Source organism: Polypterus senegalus, chromosome 4 (assembly GCF_016835505.1).
Source record: "Polypterus senegalus isolate Bchr_013 chromosome 4, ASM1683550v1, whole genome shotgun sequence".
Classification (NCBI taxonomy): Eukaryota; Metazoa; Chordata; class Cladistia; order Polypteriformes; family Polypteridae; genus Polypterus; species Polypterus senegalus.
In genome coordinates, this window is record NC_053157.1 from 207945164 (window position 1) to 207963466 (window position 18303).

The 18303-nt window shown below is 37.3% G+C and overlaps 1 protein-coding gene across 2 annotated transcripts in view; it reads left to right on the forward strand.

Moving 5' to 3' along the window:
* LOC120527937 (sideroflexin-5-like) overlaps positions 1–18303 on the forward strand; it is a 201295-nt gene that overhangs the window by 69155 nt on the left and 113837 nt on the right. For both annotated transcript variants that reach the window (XM_039751909.1, XM_039751910.1), the window contains exons 8-10: positions 2907–2963; positions 3609–3674; positions 16031–16121. In XM_039751909.1, coding sequence (XP_039607843.1) covers positions 2907–2963; positions 3609–3674; positions 16031–16121 — 214 coding nt within the window. The remainder of the gene's footprint in view (positions 1–2906; positions 2964–3608; positions 3675–16030; positions 16122–18303) is intronic.

An 18303-nucleotide genomic window follows, 5' to 3' on the forward strand; every position in this document is an offset into this window, starting at 1 on the left:
GACAATTGGAGGTATCAATTTCTCTATAAAGCAGAATTATTAAAGATGGAAGAGGACTATGTAACCTATACCATAAAGAAGAAGAAATGTGGATCACTTTATCTGTCAGCCCCTTCTTTTAAATAGAATAAAACATATTTTGTTCTTGAGTACACTATAAAGCACCTTAGATTTGAGATTTTTTTATACGTTCTGGGAGACATGGTGATATCTGGATAAAAACAGCATTTACCATCAGTATTCAGCTTTATTACACCACTTTTTGATATTCACAAGCAGTTCTATATCTGTCCTGTTTAAGTCCAAAATTAGCATCAATGAGGTCAATCATCTCAAAGAATATTCATGCTTGCAGTGAAGTCATGCAGAGTGACAGTCATGCTTAACAAGCCATTTCTCATACTAATGGCGTGCTTCTGTGCTGTAAGAAGTGTGCATTATGATTTTTATATTATGAGTATGTATACTAAGCAGGGCTAATGGCCGTTATTATTATTGTTTATTCTATTAAATTAAGTTTCAATTCATTCTTGTTGAATTTCACTGTACACCATACACATGACAATACTACAATTATTTAACCCAATGCCCTAATCCAGTGTGGTTTATAAAATACTGTGTTTCAATAAGATCAGGAATTTTTCCCCCATTCTTTTTTCCGGCTGAAACACATATAGCTTAGGTGACTTGTGTGGAGTCACACAGGGAGTTGCATGTGACATTGATCCACCATATGTTATGATTTAGCCATTAGTCATTCTACCGCACTGTAAGACTGCAGACTTGACAATGTAATCCATATTGAGATTGTGTATTAAAACTGCTTTTTGTATTACTGTGTCATTTGTCTTAATATGACTGTGGGCCATCATGAGCCAGAATAACGTCCAGCGCCCAATGATACATATTTCATACGTTTTTTAATCTGTATCAAAAACACAACATCATTCTTACATATGTGGAATCTCTGGGACTGCTGTGGAGACTGAATAATGGATCATTTTGGATGAGATCTTGTGAGGGATAACGGTTTATAATTTACATCATTGTCACTAACCATTTGTTTACTGTGAATGAAGGTCTAATCATTCTGAAATATTTCTCTAACTTAAGGGTGGAAGCTCTTTATCATAAGATTAGCATGATTACTGAGACTTGCTTTGCATTTATTGACATTTATGTTACTTTTTAAGTCGGTGGTTTTGAGGCTGTGACGTGTGGACCTTTGTGAACTGTAAAGAGTTGGGTTCAAAAATGGATTAAGCACAGTGTGTTTAGAGTGGAGTTAAGGCTTAAGCACTGTAAATATGATAAATCTGACAAAATTGAAAATGCTTTGAATTCTTTCTATAATCGGTCTATGCTCATTGCACAAGATGGAATACGGTATTCAATCCCAAAAGAATTTATATTACTTGCTTCTAAATCCATTATTAGTGCAGTGGTCAGAGATAGATCAGTAAAATTTAAAAATTTAGTGGCACTACAGTATAAAATTACATGATTAAAAACAAATTGATAAAATTGCAAACAAAATGGCAATGTAGTTGGTTGAAATAATCTATAAAATTCAGAATTATAACCAAGTGGTATATGAAAGTATTGGCGTTGAATACCAGTATCATTTACTGAATTATGCTGGAAGATTATGAAAGATCTGGTTTTCTAATGCTCTTTGATACTTGACACAGCTGAAGAGCTGCACGCCACTTTGAATTAGTTTCTTGCTAGTGAGATCAGTAAGTCACATGTGTGAGAATCAGCAAAGATAAGCCAAGGTTTTTATCAAGCAAACTAGGAAGATCCTTTGCAAGAGTGAGATTGTTTATTTCTATGCTATTACTGCATTCATTGAATTGCTTTACCTGCTCAGAAGATGACATATTAATTTGAAAAGGGTTTTTATTAAAACAGTAAAAAGTGTACATTTTAATAAAGAAATTGTTCTAAATGCAAGGCTTTTTGAAGCAATTAATCTGCTGTTTATGTGTCATGATATACTTTCTGCCTAATATTGACCACTCGCCAGCACAATCTGTAGAGGTCCGCAGTCATATATGAAATGGTGAAGATGATAATTGACATATCCAAATTTCATCTCATGTCTTGGTGCCAGAATAGAGCTGCTTATTCTCTAAATGGGAGAATAATGGAAGTATAAATTGAAGGAGTTTAACTACTTTGGAGTTTTTGTTTATGAACGGGAGTAGAAGAGATTCAGATGATTGGCTAAATGGAAAGCAGGAGATGAGTCTCCTCAGCAAAGTTCTCAGTTTACTAGTCAGACTGCATACTTGTCTGTGGTCATGAAGAGTGGACCGTATCTGACTTATTTGAGGATAGTAGTGGCTGAAAGTTGGTCTTCCTTACACTTGGTTGCCTTTCGACTCTGTGACAAGGAGAAGAGCTGATTTAGGAATATAGTGAGCAGCCAAAACACAACTAACTGGGTGGATGCCCGTTTTCAGACCAAGGATACACACTAGAGGTTGAATCTTTCAAGTAACCTGATTTTTTTTTTATTTAGTCTTCTCCATTCAACCAGATATCACCTTAACTGGGTTAATTAGATAGATCATGAATTTGACAGGTAATAAACATGTCTAATTATAGTAGTTTTATTTAGAGTTCAGGTTGTATTCATAAGGTTGAACAGTGCTACCCCTGACTGGAATGTTTCCTCAACAATGACACTTAATCTTTTAAACATCCATTTTGCAGTACAAGGTAGTCGGGTTTATTTTTATCAGTATAAAGTTATTTGAAAGATTTGTGAAAAAGATTAAAAAATTAAGCTGACCTTTTTCTTTTTTCCCCCAAGCACTCTTTGGTAATTACTTATTTTGTCTTCTTTATAATTCATTTAAATTTCCTAATGTAACATATTACCCTCTTCTTTCTGACAGTGGCTGAACCAGAGTCATAATGCCTGTGTCAACTATGCAAACAGGAATGCCACCAAGGTATACTAAACCACAATACAGCTACCTAGACTCCGTAGACTTAGCATTGTAATGGGTTAAGAAGGTCTAAACATGCAGTGTAGTGGAGTGGTGGGTGCTATTTTCTCACAGCTTCAGGAGAGTGGATTTAAATCCAAGCAGTGTGCAGTTTTGCATATTGTTCATGCGTCTGCACAGTTTTTCTTCTCCAGATACTACCTATACACATTTCCTTCCTCATATGAACCATGTGCAGTCCTGTGTGAGTGTTTTGTAAACTGAAATGCTGAGAATCTGCAAGACCCTGAATTAGATTAAGCAGGTTTTGTAATAGTGGGATGTATACGTCATGGGACTGGAGTGGAGGTTCATGTGTTCAGCATTGTGATAATTAGATACTTCTGAATGTGCATGGTCAGCATATAGTGTGACCTGTGTATTTGGGGATAAATATGAGTAGTATGCAGTTATTTATGGATATTTTGAAGTCTATATACCGGCGCCATGATATCTCACATCTTGTATGTGGTGTTCCCATACAGAAATAAAGCTGTCAGTACTGAAAATAACCATTATTGTGGACATTATGCTTCATGTTTTTATTTTTCCCTTGGTTGGTTGTTTGACCATACCAATATTGCCGTTTTCTATGTTTATCTTCTACAGCCTACTCCAGTCTCCAAATTCATCCAAGGATACCTAGGAGCAGTTACCAGTGCTGTGTCCATAGCTGTAAGTAGACAATCAGTTGTAAACCAATTTCTAAGGTTTTCTTTAACAGAAAGTGTAGGGCCACAGAATTAATCCAAGACAGAAAGATGATATGGTGCACTAATTACAAAATAAACAGATAAAATTTATAATAATTGGTTATTTTTGCATTCCTTATTACCTCCTCTTGGGAGAAATTAAGTTTACCTGAAACGTTAAATTTGAAAGCGTTGTTTTAAAATGTAATGATTTTTACAATGAAACAAGACTGACTAAAAATACAATGGTGGCTCATTCAGTGTGTTCTGTCCTGCATTTGTTACTGCTGACATGGACTCTGTCTCACTTTAACCCCAATCATGTCCATAACACAGACGGAGTGAAAGAAGCCGCAAAGACTTATAGTGCAAAGTGTAACAAATAATTGTATTTTCTCTGTATTTCCAGGAAGAGATAGAAAAATTCAGGAAATTGAATTTTTGTTTTTTAGGTTTTGATATGGCTGTTGAGTTTTCTACTGAGATCTAGCAGTTAGTGTACATGAATTATTCTCATTGACACACTGTGTGTATTCAGTAGTGCTATATACTATGATTAACTGCATTTCTCTAAAGAACTGATTTTCGTACATTTTGCTTGTTGTTGATTTTTGGCCAGTTATTCATATTAATATATAAGAATAAAAAGTGATCAGATTTAGTTCTTTGGTGTCAGTATACCTCAATTCTCCTACCCTCAAAACCAAAACTAAGCAAGCTATAAGCATTTCTGTACTCTTTACTGAAATCCATGACTGAAGCAAACACAGCAGAGTCTTTTTTTTTTTTTTGATCGACAAAGTTTATCCAGTGCTGTTTCTCCCGCCAGCCTCATAAATCTTTCCACCTTGCTGACTGATCGCAGAGGTCAATTATAGTCAATTAGCCTCCCCACTGAGGGCCTGTTACAGCAGAGCGACCTGAAAACAGCCGCCTGGTCAGGGTTCAGGGGCCTAATTAAATGCAAGGCTTTTCCACAACGCAGCGAGAGGAGAGATAACAAGCGAAACACTGCCAAGTGAGGCCAAGGTGTCGTGGGGGTCTCAGGTCATGTTTGGAGTGCTTAAAAATTAGACCTCTCTAATTGGGGACAAGATTCCCCACTGGTCTGTTCCTCTGACCTCAGGCCAGATCAGGATGATTGGGTTGTCTTTGCTTCCCAGTAGCTTTGCACAATTATTATCATTTTTTATGCATCACAGCATATATATCGATTAGCGTTTGTTGAACAGCATTTGGAGACTGCAAGGGAAGTGGAACAGAAGGACACAAAAGAGGGGAAAATAGAATGCAAAACAGCAGTGGCAGCCAAGTGTAGCCCCCCTTTTTTTTAAGGGAAATGAAACCCACCACTAGGGCACAGAACGAAAGACATAAAACATGATACAAAAAATAATCTAGTCAAAGCATAAGATGATAGCTGCCAACTAGAATTCTTTCTGTACTCCATGTTTTACGGTTCTGTGCCTTCCATGTTCATATTTAACTAGAAGAACCACCTGTTCACAATGGCACACTGTACTCCACAGCATCTGAGGCTTTTGCTTTGGCTTTTGTGCTTGTCATTCATTAAGAATTAATTTTATAAGAATTTTTCACTGATTATTGTTTGGTACATTTTAAAATCTTGTTTGCTTTGTAAAGCAATCTCTGAAGTAAAAAACATAATATAATATAAAATTTTTAAAAATTTTATCGGTTTGATTGATTTTTGTTACTTTTGTTAAAGATGTTGAATATACCAAAAAATAGTGCTATATCTAATCTGAAATGATTGGCCTCCTTCAATCATTATTCACAGCACGAAGGCAAAAGCTGTGTGGAATTCCTATGATGCTTTACTTGTGTATTATTTAGTTGAAGTTGAACCTCTCTTGCCTTACACTCTACAAAACATTTTACGTACTCCATTATCTGAAATGACTTTTAAAGAGCCTGGTAAAACTCTTAAGTTACTTGTTGGAATGTACTATCAGCTCCCAAATTCTGATCCTTTAATTATACTGTATATCATATTTAAATTAGAGCTTGTGCAAGTTCATAACTGTTAAAATGGAATCTTCTCTTTTGCAAATATTGTAATTATGTCTGCATCCTTGTTATCCCACCATTGACCTCTTCCAATTCTGGTCTGTATTCACCGGTTTAAACTGCAGAATGGACAAGAATTCAGGCTCCAAATAATTTAATAATTCGTCCCTGACTGATTGGTCACTGCCAGTGCAGAATCTGTACATAACCCAATTGTTTCCCAAAGGAATATGAGATAGTTTGATTAGTGATTTAAATTGCCCTGGTGAGGAGTGTAAGTAAAGTTGGATCCTGCGTTATTTTTGTTGTTGACTCTGGATCCCATTGACCCTCGATAATTAGATTTGGAAAATGGATGGATAGGTAGAAAGATAGACAGATGAATGTATTTCTCTGTTTCTCTTTTTATATTTCAGATTCAGTCCAAACCACTCAGTGTATGTATGTATGTATGTATGTGCATGAGTGTGTGTGTCTGTGTATAACCTACATATAATATAAGTTGTGGTGAGGCACAGACTAAGGCAAGGGTATAAAACCATTTCTAAATTTTTGTGTATTCCCAGGAACATGATGGCTTCAATAATTGTGAAACAGAAAAAATTTGTAACCAACAGGGCTGTTCCTGGTGTAGTCCATCCAGCCCAACTGAGTAACTGAGGAAGAAGGGCCTTGGTCTGGAAGATGACCAAGAGTCCAATTGTTACTGTAACAGAGCTTTATATGTTCTTTGCTGAGATAAAAGAACCTGTCGGAATGATGACAACCATCTCTGGAGCACTCTATCAATCAGGTGTTTATGGTAGAGTAGCTAGATGGAAGCCACTCTTGAGTTAAAGGCATATGACAGGCCACTTGGAATTTTCTCTTGCCTGATGGACAAACCTTGAAGAATAATTTCTGGTAAAGATCAGACACTGCTCATCATCTGCCTAATACCATCCCTACAATGAAGCACGGTGGTGGCAGTATTATGCTATGGAGGTGCTTCTCAGCAGTAGGGACAGAAAGACTGGTCAGAACTGAGGGAATGATGAAGATAGCCAAATTTAGAGAGGCCCTTTAAGAAAATGAGCATCCGAGTGCGTCGGAGTCTGTGGTGGCAGTTCACCTTTCAGCATGTCAGTGACCCAAAACATATAACCAAGACAACTCTGAAGTGGCTTTGGAGCATTAAATGGCCCAGCCAAAGCCCAGAATTAAACCCCATGTAACATATGTATAGAGACCAGAAGATGGCAGTTTACGGTCGCCTTCTATCCAATCTAACATAGCTTGAGAAAATCCGCCAGAAAGAATGGGATAAATTGCCCATATCCAGGTATGTAAAGTTTATGGAGGCTTACCCAAGAACACCTGAAGCTGTCATTTTTGCAAAGTTACAAAGTATTGCACTAAGGTTCTGAGTACTTATATGAATGAGAGATTTCAGTTTTGGATTTTTAATAAATTTGAAAACCTTTCTGAAAAATGCTTTCACTTTGTAATTATTGGTTATTGGTTATTGGGTGTAGATTGGTGGAGAAAAATAAAAGATATATCCAATTAAAATTAAATCTACAACAGAATAATGTGCACAGAAAGTGAATCCACTGAACACTGCATATAAAGTTAAAGTCTTGGTTTCTACATTCTAATGTATCTTATGAGTGTTGTTAAAAATGTAAGCAGATCTAATTATACAAATTAGACGTGATTGTTTAGGTGCTTTTAGCAGAGTAATAAACAGATTGCAGCATGTTATTAACTTTTGTGCTTGAATATTAACTTGCACACAATCTTAAAAACATGTAACTGTTTACATAATGGTCTTGCACTGGTTGAGTGTTAAATGTCACATACCTGATGAGTTTCTCGTACAAAATACCCCAAGGCAATGGTCCCATCTGTCTTTCTAATGTGTAACATTATTACACACAAATTATATCACAATTTTGCAGCTAATAATAATGCTAAATTATTGTCTGCCTAAAGTCATGGAGCATTTAGTTCTCTAGTTCCCTGTTTTAGTTTTTTTTGTTGTTTTTTTTTTTTATTATTTATTATTATAAATTATATTACAAATGTCTCCCGAGTACTTTTTCTTAACATGACAATTTTAGACATACTGTACAGTATTTCTGCTCTGCTGTTTAATCACCATATCATATATATTACCAGCTCTTTTGATGCTTTTGATGATACCTGTTGGATTAGGGGCTTTTCCACAAAGTGTTAGAGGTCTTTTGCCAATGGGGAAACAACCCTCTATAAGACCTGTTTCTGCAGATCTGCTAATGAAATTATCATGCGAGACCTCTGTTCGTCTCTTTTTGGAAGGGTGTTTATCCATGCACAATATGGCTATAGCCAATTAAATGGAGACAAAGCTTGGTTTCAGAAATCTTGCATCATCAGCTGTTGGACAAAAGTGACCTACAAATAATATTAATGCTACTAGTTTTATGAAATCTAACAAACGCAGATTTGAAGAAGCTAAAGCTCCAGACTACTAAGGCCTGATAGGATCAAGCTAAAAGTAAGCTAAACTGTAATCCTCTTGGATATGACAGGATCATATAACATCTTACTAATTCACAATGATTGAGAACTGAGAAAATCAAACTTCTGGGTACCAAAGCTCTGGGCCTCTAGGGAAAGACAGGATCAGACTTCAAGAGGGCAAAGCTTTTGTTCTTATGAGCATTAATAGGATCAAACTTCTTAAGGACATTATAAAAAAAAAAAAAACAGACTACTGAAATGTGACTTCTGGTCTTTGTGGTAAAGTAGCATGCCTCCAAGTTTTGAAATAAATAAATTTCGTAGCGTGCACAGCCCCTTGTCTCTGAAACCTGACCAGACTGAGATCAGGCAGGATCAGAAGGTGCAGACTCTTAAGATTTCTGTGGATGCACCTTCATGAAATTGAAGCCTAATGATTGGCATTTGTAGTGGATGTCACACAGAAGTTTTGAATTGTCAAACTCATGGCGCCAGGGGTAACAAGTTGGATTAAAGTTGTCACTTGGAATTAGATTGAATAAGATAAGTGTGGTTACTTTTGATGGAGTGCCTCACTTTCATTACACAGTGTAATACTCTTTGCATATTAAAGTAGGTAGAGTTCAAATTATACACTGAACTGTGTAATAATATGGCTTAACTAAAAAAGCATTTCTGCAGGAAATACAAAATAAATACATAATGTTTGTCTTTGTAAGTCTAATATTTTTTTTTTTTGTTTGACTAACAGGGTTTCCTACAACCATACATTGGATAAAATGTGTTTGAGATTGTTATGTTATATAACTATTAAGGATTACTTTTTTGTCACAAATAATGCAGACTTGTTTAAAGCTAAATATGTCATCCTTGATCTGTACTGTATGTATACATGGCTAGAGAGTGGTGCAGAGGTTTCTGTTAAGAGATGTAGTCACCCCTAGTTGTGGCCAGGAACTTGTTCGGACACTGAGCAGAAGTCAAAGGTCCAAAACTGTTCCTGTAATGAGTGAGTTTTCTTAGGATGGAACTCTGGTGTGATGTATCTATGGTACACCACCTGTATTGTGTATTTACCTGTGCCTACAATGACCTAATTCCTTTAAATTTCTGGTATAGAAATACCATTTTGTCAGCAAATTAACACTGATCTTTGTAGTTCAATTGTCGTTAGTACCTGCCTCAAACCAAGGAACAAAACTGAGTCCAACAAAAAACAGAGGCCAACCTTCAGGCTGTCAGTATGTAACAGGCCACTAAGATTTAATTAAACCAGAGAAGCATCTGATGGTTGACTTGTGTTGCTTTGGAGTATATAAACCTCTGTTTAAGCCCTATCATGTTCTTTGTTTTAAACCTTTTGTTTGCTCCGTAAGCAGTTTGTTTTATGTTTTTTGTTGCCATTAAACCTTGAGATTTGTAACTTTTTACTGTTATCTGTATTTCTCCTTATGAATTGACCATTAACGTTTTTGATTTGCTCTCCTGTGTAATAAAAACGTGTCACTATATAAAAATGTTCTTGCTGTTATATATAAGCTTACATTGACGAGCTAGCTTAAATGGTCGCAGTTAAAATGATAGGCAAACAACCTCATGTTTTTTAGACCATGCAAGTGTGAAATTTGCATGTTCTACCCTTGGGTTTTTTACAAGAGCCCACAAGACACATCTCGATTCAGCTTAGCAAGCTTAGCAATCCCAAATTGGCCTGACTAGCATTGTTTCCTGTTGCTTTCGGGACAAGCTTCAACTCCCATCGACACCATACTCAAAAAAAAAAAAAAAGTGCCTTCAGAAAGCAGATGGACAGCACACCAGAACAGTGTAGCACACATGTTTGGGTTTCCCAGTGACACTCCAGAATATGGCGAGTTTTTTCCCCAGGCTGAAGTTAGTTAGAAATCTCTTACAGCAGAACTGCCTGGGGAGACCTGATTTTTCCAAAAAGAAAAAAAAAACTTTAAACTGCTTGCAAAATCTTGATAAAGTAAACATTTGTATTCATATTTATGTAATATATTTTACAAGCATATAGTTTGTACAGTACAGTTACAGCAGTGACAGGTGAAATGGCTTTTTTCTGGATAATGCAGTGAACCAGTGCTAGCAGCTATGGCCACACTGCCTTTTGCATTAAAATTCCCCAAATTTGTACTGTAAAAGTCTTTTTAAGTCACTGACTTTTTTGAATAAATAAGCAGAACTCCAAGACTTCAACTTTTCTAAAGTCTGCTATCCTCCATCACACAACGCAGCTGCAAATGCTTAGCCCTGATCACTCACAATGGGAGCGCTGGTGTGCCACTAAAGCAGCTTGTGATGCAGGCAAGGGTGAGCCAGCCAACATGTTGTTCTCTGGGAAGGATGGCTCGCAGCAAGCAGCTCCTCCTCGACTCCCTAATTGAAGCTAAATTAGACTTTATCTCTCACATAGCGTGTTGTCAAAACACCAAAAGGCAGCCATCCGTTCCTGGCAGTGTTTACAGAAATAGACAGCGTGGAAAGTAATACACTCTTCAGGCTTAATGTGTTTGCAGAAATAAAGATCTGTACGATTCCAAAATGTTTTGCTTTAAAGAAAAAAAGAAAAAGAAAGTAAATAAATTACAAGAGCTTGACATGTACAATAGCATCTTTGAAATGTCTCCTAGTACATTTCATTATTTCCTGGTCTGAGATGACAGAAGCGTTTGGAAAATTCAAGTACTCTTTTTGGGGGGGGTGGAAGGGAAATTTAAAAAAAAAAAAAATCCCCAAAGCCTATAAAAACAAAAGCCCCGTCAGTAAGACAGTCTCTGGAAACCGCTATAAATAAATACGTTTCAGAGAGTCTTTGCAAGAGAAATGTGTGAGATCCCAGGAGAGCGCCTGCAGATGCTTTTCAACTTTTGCCAATTATGAATACACCACTTAATTAGAATCCTCAGTCACCATTGGAAAGCAAAGGAAGAGGTGTCTCCATTTATTCCACTTTCCTGAACCCTGGACACCATTTGCAAGATTGCGTCTCTTTCGTGAGATGCACACCTGCCTTGGGGCCATAGCAGATATAAGCTGATGGAAGCCATCTGGCCCACACTTGCTCACCCAGCATTGTTGATCTGGTAGTTCTAGTGTATTAAGAGCAATATGATAGAAGAAGGCTATTTGGGATCCCTGATGTCTTCAACTGCAATCACTTATTACAATTGTTGAATTAGGTGGCATCATTTTTCACATTATAAGTAAACTACAGGCAGCAGTACAGTATAGTTTTGTAGTTAAGGCTTTAAACTGCAAAACTCAAATTGGCAAGTTACAGTCTTTGCTACTTAATCATTTAAAAAAATGCTGTTAACCTTCTATGTCCCCATATCATAGAAAATATAAAACTAATATACTTGTAAATATTTATTTTATTTGGATTAAAGCGTCAGGTAAGTAAGTACATAGGAAGCATCTTAGGATAAGGAAAAATAAACCTCCCAGTGCTTGGAAGAGTATTTTAGTTGAGAAAAACGATGATCATATCATTTTTAGATCTGAATCCATGAAACAATTGGTTTTCTTGAGATCCAGCTCATTTGTACTATATGTGTCACATGCCATGGTGAAAGCTTTCCTGTCATTTGTGGCACTGAGAACGTGCAAGCTAAAGTATTCTGGGTCATTAATGAATTTCTTAGTATTATTCTGTGGCTTTCACTGTGGCCTCACAAATTGAACAGCCTGCTTTGAAATTACAACCCAGTTAGTACTGGTGAGGAGTTTTTATGTACTGTCCATGTCCACATGAGTTGTTTTTTTGGGTTTTTTTTTCCCTGGGACCCCTAATGCCATCCCAAATAAAATGATATGCATGACAGTAATCAGTGACTCCATATTCATCTGATATAGGTGTGCGTACAAGCTTTCAATGAGATGAACTGTAATTCAGTTTAGTGATTGTGGCTTTCACCCAGTGCTTCCTGAATAAACAAGTTCATAAAGTGAATGGATGGTAGGTGGATGCCTTGACTTTTTGTTCACCTACAATTAAATTACACTTCAGCCTTTGAATATTTTGAACTTGCTGAATTGTCCTGGAGCAAAATAGTTAAACACTTGCTTGCAATATTTGTTTTTTTAATTTGTATGCCTAATAATCTGTTCTTTTATGGAGCATTAACTAGAGAGGCCATATGATTCAGTTTTCTTCTTTTATTTCTGCTTGTTCTCTCTGTTATGTAGTGCCATGAATAAACAGCTGCTCTCCTGGTTTCCCCTATTATTCCACGTCTATGGTACTGAACGTTTTAAGGACTTAAACTAAAATCTAAAATTGGATAAAGGACATCTGTATGAATAATGTTTTTGATTGTGTCATTTATTGGATTAACAAAGTTATCCAATACTATCTATCAATGAGTGAACAAGTAATTGCCCTCTTAGACTTAATATCTTTAGCTGCAATGACTACAGCAAAGTGCTTCATGTTATTCAATATTGGTTTTCCATTTTGCCATAGAGAAATTTTAGACCACTCTTCCTTGCAAAGGTGCTTTAACACAGAAATATTGGTAGGTTATTGAGCTTGAACTGTGTGTTCAATTTCTGCAATCAATTCTTGATTAGAAGGATTCATGAACCCTTCAGTTATTTAGGTCCATGGGCAACAAAGTATTTCCACTCTATCATGCTAGTACTACCATGTTAGTATGATGTTCTTCCTACAGAATACTTTATGACAGACATAAAGGGCCCCGTGTCTTCCAGAATGGTCCACCTTTATTTATGTCATCTGTCTGTGTACTTTCTCAAAAATGTCTTTTGGGGCCTACCTGACACCCGTTTATGTTCTTTGGCTTTATTACTCTCCAATGAAACCAATTTTTCCCCACAGTCATTCTTACCTTGCCGAGAAGTCTGCAGTTTTTGAATGTCTTTTTTGGGGTCCTTAATTTGTTTTGATCTTTTGAACTTGAATATTATTTTCACATGTAGTGCGCCACCTCATTTTCTTTGTTCTGTTTTTCTTAAAAGACATAAGCCACTAATATTATATTACTCTCCATCACTCTAATTAAGCCGTGATTCCGTCAATCCAGCAGTATCATTTTTTTATATAATCAAAACAGGGTGAGTTTCACAAATGAAGGGAAAAACCATAAGACTGCAAGGTTTTTTAGAGAAAATCAAAGCCTGATCAGAAAGAACACATAATAATAAAACCTCTCACAATTGTTAGTAGTGCCCATAAACAGTCCATCTAAGGAAGAAGTTGTCAGAAAGAACAGTAGGGTATGAACGATACATGAAAAGTGGAAACAAACCACAAAAAAATCTACTTAAACAATTAATACCTACAGTGATGCTTGAAAGTTTGTGAACCCTTTAGAATTTTCTCTATTTCTGCATAAATATGACCTAAAACATCATCAGATTTTCACTCAACTCCTAAAAGTAGATAAAAAGAAACCAGTTAAAAACAAATCAGACAAAAATAATATACTTGGTCATTTATTTATTGAGGAAAATGATCGAATATTACATATTTGTGAGTGGCAAAAGTATGTGAACTTCTAGGATTAGCAGTTGGTTTGAAGGTGAAATTCGAGTCAGGTGTTTTCAATCAATGGGACGACGATCAGGTGTGAGTGGGCACCCTGTGTTATTTAAAGAACAGGATCTATCAAAGTCTGCTCTTCACAACACATGTTTGTGGAAGTGTATCATGGTACGAACAAATGAGATTTCTGAGGACCTCAGAAAAAGAGTTGTTGATGCTCATCAGGCTGGAAAAGGTTACAAAACCATCTCTAAAGAGTTTGGACTCCACCAATCCACAGTCAGACAGATTGTGTACAAATGGAGGAAATTCAAGACCATTGTTACCCTCCCCAGGAGTGGTCGACCAACAAAGATCACTCCAAGAGCAAGGCGTGTAATAGTCGGTGAGGTCACAAAGGACCCCAGGGTAACTTCTAAGCAACTGAAGGCCTCTCTCACATTGGCTAATGTTCATGTTCATGAGTCCACCATCAGGAGAACACTGAACAACAATGGTGTGCATGGCAGGGTTGCAAGGAGAAAGCCACTGCTCTCCAAAAAAAACATTGCTGTTCGTCTGCAGTTTGCTAAAGATCATGTGGACAAGCCAGAAGGCTATTGGAAGAATGTTTTGTGGACAGATGAGACCAAAATAGAAGTTTTTGGTTTAAATGAAAAATGTTTTGTTTGGAGAAAGGAAAACATTGCATTCCAGCATAAGAACCTCATCCCATCTGTAAAACATGGCGGTGGTAGTATCATGGTTTGGGCCTGTTTTGCTGCATCTGGGCCAGGATGGCTTGCCTTCATTGATGGAACAATGAATTCTGAATTATATCAGAGAATTCTAAAGGAAAATGTCAGGACATCTGTCCATGAACTGAATCTCAAGAGAAGGTGGGTCATGCAGCAAGACAACGACCCTAAGCACACAAGTCGTTCTACCAAAGAATGGTTAAAGAAGAATAAAGTTAATGTTTTGGAATGGCCAAGTCAAAGTCCTGACCTTAATCCAATTGAAATGTTGTGGAAGGACCTGAAGCGAGCAGTTCATGTGAGGAAACCCACCAACATCCCAGAGTTGAAGCTGTTCTGTACGGAGGAATGGGCTAAAATTCCTCCAAGCCGTGTGCAGGAATGATCAAAAGTTACCAGAAACGTTTAGTTGCAGTTATTGCTGAAAAGGGGGAGTCACACCAGATACTGAAAGCAAAGGTTCACATACTTTGCCACTCACAAATATGTAATATTCGATCATTATAGTATAATATTTTTGTCTCATTGTTTAACTGGTTTCTCTTTATCTACTTTTAGGACTTGAGTGAAAATCTGATGTTTTAGGTCATATTTATGCAGAATTATAGAAAATTTTAAAGGGTTCACAAACTTTCAAGCAGCACTGTATTAAGCTTTGATTTTAAAAGTAGCAATATTCAAAGCCAACACTGCATCACCTGGAAGATTTTTTAACTTTTTACACATACTGTGAATGAAACAACATCAGCCCCACATAGATGTGAGAAAAGATGAAGAAGAAGAAGGAATGAAACAACAAGAAAAAACAATTGTGGCACATCTGACTACTGGGAGTGCTCTACCATTTCTATTAACAAGATTAGACTAGTATCTAGTACATCATGTATTTTGTTCTTATGCTTCTTATGTTACAAAGTTGACTTTTTAAAAGGGAAATGTTACAAATTGTATTATTTGGCTATACAGTATTTTCATTTAATTGGGTTGGTTGGTCCAACAATATCTTCATTGGTTTCACCAACACAGTCTAGTTTAAATGTTTGTATCCTTCTCTCAATATTCTCTCTTCTGGAATATTTGTTTTTTTCACTTATAAATGCAGTCCATCTTCTCAATAAACTAGACCTTATTCATAATTGGAATAATGAAATTATTAGATGTGTGACAGCAAATAACTTGTATCTTAGTTGTTTTGTGTATTTTTTCTTATTTACTGTATACTTAAATTAAAAGTAAGGATCTGAGTGCAAGCATTTCAATGACATTTGAGACATTTATTTTCCTTTTTACATCTTTTAGGTTCAAGAATCTGATTAACCAAACATATACAGTCCTAAAAATATATTTAAGAAAATAAGGTTTGCAAATGACGATTTTTTTTAAAGTGTCCTTTTATTAAATATTTTAACTTGAAACTTTTTTTTTTATGCATCATTACATCATTTGTATTTCTTTACACATATGCATATATATTAATAAATACAAATACATTTATATCTATTTTGCCTTCTTGCACCTCTGGAATAAAATTGTTCTCTTTTATCTTTTCCCTCAAAGGTGGGATTGAATATTCTCATCCAGAAAGCTAATACGTTCAGTCCCTCAACTCGCTTACTGATACAGAGATTCGTCCCTTTCCCAGCAGTTGGTATGTACTGTATGTCCAATTATAGGTCTTACAAATGTGGAATAAAAATATGATTTATTTGGGATAAAAGTGGGAGCAAAATGTATAAAAAATAGAATACCTAATGCTGCTGTTTTTATTCATGTGATCAGCTCTTGTCTGTTTTTAAGAGTGGGCAGCTTGTACAACTGCGACTGGTAATTGACTTACTGTATAATCATGATAGGCAAGAAAGGATATAGCCCTTCACCTTTAAAGTTAAAAAGAACAAAACAACAAACAGTGAGTGTATTCTTTATGTAGTATTACAAACTCATTTAAATTCTGAAGAGGTGACCATAACATGTCATCTGTTCTCCTCCTGCTAGATCTGTCCTCTTCCTTTGATATGGTCAACCACCAGATCCTCCTTGTCACGCTCTCTGATCTTGGCATCACAACTACTACCCTTCCGGTGGTTTTAGTCCTGCCTCTTTGGCAGATCGTACCATGTATTCTGCTATGGAGTTATGTCAAGGACTCACCAGGCGAGCACGGGATGCACGAAGAATTGGTGCTGGCTTTCTCCTCTTCTCCTGATATATCTCATCACCGTACCCTATCATCCAGTCCCATGGTTTCTCTTATCAGTGCTATGCTCATGATACGCAGCACTACCTGTCATTCCCTCCAGAACACCACAAAGCTGTCAGTTAGAATCTCTGCCTTTCCCACTGATATTGTAATGTGGATGAAGGAACACCATCTCCAGCTCAACCTGGCAAAGATGGACCTTCTTATTATCCCAGCTTATCCTTCTATTCAGCACCCTGCCCAAGTCAGTACACAACCTTGGGATGGTGATTGATGAGCAGGTGTCCATCAAATACCATGTTGCTGTGGTTTCTCAGTCTTGCAAATTCACACAATATTCACAAGATCAGACCATATCTGACGGAGTATGCAGCGCAACTCCTGGTCTTGTTTACAGCTGGACTACTGCAGCTCTCTGCTGGCAGGAGCACCAGCATGTGTCACCAAGCCACTGCAGATGATTCATAATATAGCAGCACACCTGAAGTTCAGCCAGCCAAGATGGGCACATGTCAGTCCTGTCTTCATGTCTCTACACTGGCTTCCTATAATGGCACATATTAAGTTCTAATTTTGAAGCTTGCTTACAGATTAGTCTGTGGGTCTGAATCTATATATATATGGTGTGAAAAGTAGAGGGCACCAGAGATCGCCAAACCCCAGACACAAGTCCGATTAAAATAAAGATGTCTTATTTGCACACTACTTTCTACAAAGGCTCCAAAAGTGCAATAAACACAAATCTTTCTGCGCTCTTTCTTCCTTTTCTCCCAGGGGAGGTTTGTCCTCTTCCACCTGACTCTGACTCAGTATGGATGAGGTTGAGCAGCTTCTTTTATCCAGGACCCGGGAGTACTTTTGGTGCTAGGGCATAATAGGGTCAAATGGAATTCCCATACAACAGAGATGAGCAATTCCTGCAGCACCCCCTGCTGGCCCCCACTGGATCTGACAAGGGTGTTCTTGAGAACTACAACATCAAGTGTGCCTTGTGGTTATCTGCCAGGTACAAGAACCCAAGGAAGCTGCCTCCTATTGTGTCAGGGGAACCCATATTCCTGCCGGGTTGTCTTCCCCTGTCATTCCATTATGCTGTCCTCCCAGGTGGGCATTGTCCCTGGGTCCAACCCAGCAGGCAATACTAGTGTACCCACTCTGGCGTTGGCCTCTTTGCCCTATTTCTTGTGGTGGCATAGGGCTGGCCTCCCATCCACTTAAGGAACCATTGCTCCATCCTGGCCAGGACGTCTGCCCATGAGTGTCTGCCATCACAGTGGAGAGTCAATTGTGAGGTCCTGTACTCCTTCTCGGCCACTCAGATCTGCTGATACATGGCATCTGGTAATGCTGCCTTTGTGTGGCATGAAATCTTAGTCTTCTTCTGTAGCCCCTGGCTGGTGGAATGAGCTGCCCTCTTCCATTTGAAACTCTGAATCCTTCAATGTGTTCAAAAAGCATATGAAGACGCTGGTGAATTTCTAAGTGATTTTGTAAATCCGGAAATTGTAACTAGGTTATATTTTGTTTTGAGTTTTCCCTTGTAGAAATTCATTTTGTTTACCATTGTTCTGTAACACTTGTTCCCAAACAGTCTCCAGACTGGTGTTACTCAATTATGTTGACCCCTTTC